Raw genomic sequence first — 3,830 nt, 5'->3', positions numbered from 1 at the left:
TTTTCCTGAGTTCTTTTCTCAGGTGCTAGTGGAGTACGCTGAACTGCATCAACCACTCTTTTTTCAGCTTCAGTGGTTGTAATTGAAATACCTGGTTCCATTGAAGATGAGACAGCATTGTCTTCACTCAGCTCTTTTACTTGACTCATCATATCTGCTTTTCCATTTGCCATGTCAATGACTTCACCAGGGACTAGTAAGGGTTCTCCATCTTGATCTTCTTTAGCATTTTTCTCACAGGATGAATAAGACTCATCAAAAATAACATGAACACTTTTCTCAACACATTGAGTCCGCCTATTATATATCTTGTATGCTTTGCTTTGAGAAGAGTAGCCCAGAAATATTCCTTTATTACTCTTGGCATCAAATTTACCAAGCTGCTCTTTTCCATTATTGAGAACATAACATTTGCACCCAAATATTCTTAGGTGAGTCAGCTTGGGTTTCCTTCCATTCAGCAGCTCATATGGGGTTTTGTTTAGAAGGAATTTGATCATGCACCTGTTCACCAAGTAGCAGGTAGTGTTGACCGCTTCAGCCCAGAAGTTCTTTGCAATTCCACTGTCAATTAGCATTGTTCTTGCCATCTCTTCCAGAGTTTTGTTCTTTCTTTTTACTACTCCATTTTGCTGGGGAGTCTGGGAGTTGAAAAGTTGTGAGTGATGCCATTTCTATTACAGAACTCATCAAATTTTACATTGTCAAATTTTGTTCCATGATCTGATCTAATGCATGCTACTGTAGACTCTATCTTCACTTGGATTTTCTTCACAAAGGCCACAAACAACCAAAGGTTTCATCTTTAGTTCTAAGAAACAGAGTCCATATGAATCTGGAGTAGTCATCCACTATCACAAAAATGTATTTTTTTTCTCCCCTGCTTTGCACTCTCATAGGACTACATAAGTCCGTATGTGAAGCTCAAGTGGCTTTGAGGTGCTCACATTCTTCTTAGACTTAAAAGAAGACTTTACATGTTTTCCTCTAGCACAGGCATCACAAACCTTTTGCACCTTGAACTTTGACATGGGGCAGACCATGGACCAGGTCCTTCTGAATTAGTTTGTTCAGAAGAGAAAAGCTTGCGTGCCCTAGTCTTCTATGCCACAGTTCAGCATCATCATCAAAAGCTTTCAGACAACTCAGATCACCACTTTGTAAGGACTCAAAATCAGCAACATAGATGTTCTTGTATCTCTTGGCCATAAGTACCACTTCACCAATTACCAAATTCGTAATTGTACATATCTTGGACAAAAATTCCACATTGTTTCCTTTATCACAGAGCTGAGAGACTCTCAAGAGATTGTACTTAAGGCCATTGACATAGTACACATTTTCAATAGAATGGGTGAGTGACTTACCGATTTTTCCAACTCCAAGAATGTACCCCTTTTTCCCATTGCCAAATGATACACTCCCTCCCTGCAGGGCTTTTAGTGAAAGAAAGTCCATAGTGTTCCCAGTCATGTGTTTTGAACACCCACTATCCATGAACCATTATTGACCACTTCATTTCACTGTTCCCTACACAAGAAGATCAAGAGTTAGTTTTAGGAACCCAAGAAAGTTTGGGTCCCTTGTAATAGGCAAGAGGATGAATAAGAGCTCTCTTAGTCCATGCAGGTAATGTGCGCTTTTTGTGAGTGGAACCTGGTCCTTCTTTTGTAGTCACTTTTTCAGCAAACACTTTGTTTTTCTGAACAGATTGAACCCTGGCCTGGCAATTTTCTTTGAATTACCCATTGTTCTCACAGTGGGTACAAAGCCAGTTATCAAAAATAGTGACGTACCTACTATGAGAGTTGTAGGGGTTTTTCTCCCTTTGGAACTATATTCCCTGCATGTTAACACCATTATTAGTGTACAAGGTAGTGATAGCTTCTAAGGACCAGGTCCACTTTAGGGACTTTTCAAGATCATTTTTTACTCTTTCCAGATCAGTTAGGAGGTGCTTGTTATTCTCAGTTTCAACACACATCCTAGTTCTCACAGCTTTCAACTCATTTTCAAGCCTAATGTATTCCTCACTAGCTATCTTTTTTCCTTTTCCAGACTTTCCAAGTTTGGACTTAATCCTTGGTCTCTCTATTGTTTCCCTTAGGTATGCAATTACTGCCAAGAGATCATTTCTTTCCTCCCTGAAGTTTTCAATGGATTTCTTATGGTCAATAACTTCAGCCACTAAGTCATCTTTAGTTTGTTCAGCTTTTCCTAGTTCTAAGGTCAAGGAATCCCTATCCTCCACAAGACTATGATAGACATCAATCAATATTCTAGCTAAAGACACAAGTTTCTTATGGGAGTAGAATTTCAGATTTCTCTGAACATCCCTGAAATTTAACTCTTTATTGTCCTCGTCTTCATCATCATCTGATTGGACCATCAAAGCAAAAGTTGAGTCATATTCATTTTCCTTGCCTTCAACTGCCATCATAGAGATATCACCGGCATTAATTTCATCTTCAGACTCATTAGAAGAATTTCCCCATGCTGCAAGAGCCTGTTTTACCATATTGTCAGCAGATCTCTTTCTTTTGAAGTCCTTGAAAGGAACTGGGTTCCTCGTTGCTGCTTTTACAAGGTTGTTCTGGGAGAAATCTTGCTTCAAGAGAGGACAGTCTTTGATAAAGTGTCCAGGATTTCCACACTTATGACAGAGATCATGGGTTTTTGGTTTGCTAGAACTGCCCCTTTTTAGTATTTCTCCATTTCTTCTGACCATCTTCTGAAATCTTTTGGTTAAGTAGGCTATGTCACTGTCTTCCTCACTTGTGTCATTGCTATCAGCTTTGAGTACCAGGTTCTTTTCTTTCTTTGGTTCTCTTCTTTGACTGTCTATCTCCCTCTTCATCTCGTAGGTCTTTAGATTTCCAATCAGCTCTTCTATGGTCAGCTCTTGTAAATCCTTTGATTCAGTAATGGCATTCACCTTGCTTTCCCAAGGGCTAGGTAGAATACTGAGGATTTTCCTCACTAGCTTGTTTGTAGGAATGGTTTCACCAAGTGAGTGTAACTCATTTATGATGGAAGTGAATCTTGTGTGTATATCTTGAATAGATTCATCGTCCTTCATCCTGAAGAGTTCATACTCAGTAGTGAACATATCGATCTTAGACTGTTTTACTTGGGTGGTTCCCTCATAAGATGTTTGCAAAGCTACCCATATCTCCTTAGCAGTGTCGCATGCGGTGATTCTATTATATTCTTCAGGTCCTATTTCACATACCAGAATCTTCTTGGCACGAAAGATTTTCTCCACAGCTTTCCTATCTGCGTCGGTATAATATTTACTGGTTTTTAGCATTCAAAATGGAAGTTCTTCCAGTACCTTTGTTGGAACATAAGGATCGTCACATATGATATCCCATAACTCAGAATCCCCAGTCATGATAAAATCATGCATTCTTGTCTTCCACCAACCATAGTATTGTCCATTGAACCTGGGTGGTCGGTATGTAGATTGACCTTCTTCAAAGTTTGGTGGAACAGCCATAAGGATCCTTCCTAGGTGTTAGCCTGATAGGAGGAACCCACTCTGATACCAATTGTTAGTTTGTATGAGTCCACCAAACAGTTGAGTACCTGGTCCTCTATGAGGTTATATTGAGAATGCTGGTAAAGCTATAAGTAAATGAGATACAGGATTTTTACGTGGAAAAATCCCAACTCAAGGGGACAAAAACCATGACCTACACCTGTAGGCTTTCAACTTTACTAACTTGTAAACACCTATTACAAGCCACTTTGTAATAACTCTATTACAAAAGATGCAACTCAACTAACTTGTGGTACTCTCACCATAAGCCACTTTGTCACTCTCTAGT

General features: G+C 39.4%; 1 protein-coding gene across 1 annotated transcript; it reads right to left on the bottom strand.

Moving 5' to 3' along the window:
- Positions 1–1,834: 1,834 nt before the first annotated feature.
- Positions 1,835–3,310, bottom strand: LOC138891302 (uncharacterized). Its single transcript, XM_070174656.1, has one exon. The coding sequence runs from the start codon at positions 3,308–3,310 to the stop codon at positions 1,835–1,837; it is 1,476 nt and encodes a 491-aa protein (XP_070030757.1).
- Positions 3,311–3,830: the final 520 nt, after the last annotated feature.

The sequence above is a fragment of the Nicotiana sylvestris genome, chromosome 5 (genome assembly GCF_000393655.2).
Source record: "Nicotiana sylvestris chromosome 5, ASM39365v2, whole genome shotgun sequence".
Lineage (NCBI taxonomy): Eukaryota > Viridiplantae > Streptophyta > Magnoliopsida > Solanales > Solanaceae > Nicotiana > Nicotiana sylvestris.
The sequence above is the reverse complement of the archived record's forward strand: the minus strand, read 5'-3'. Positions and strand labels throughout refer to the sequence as shown.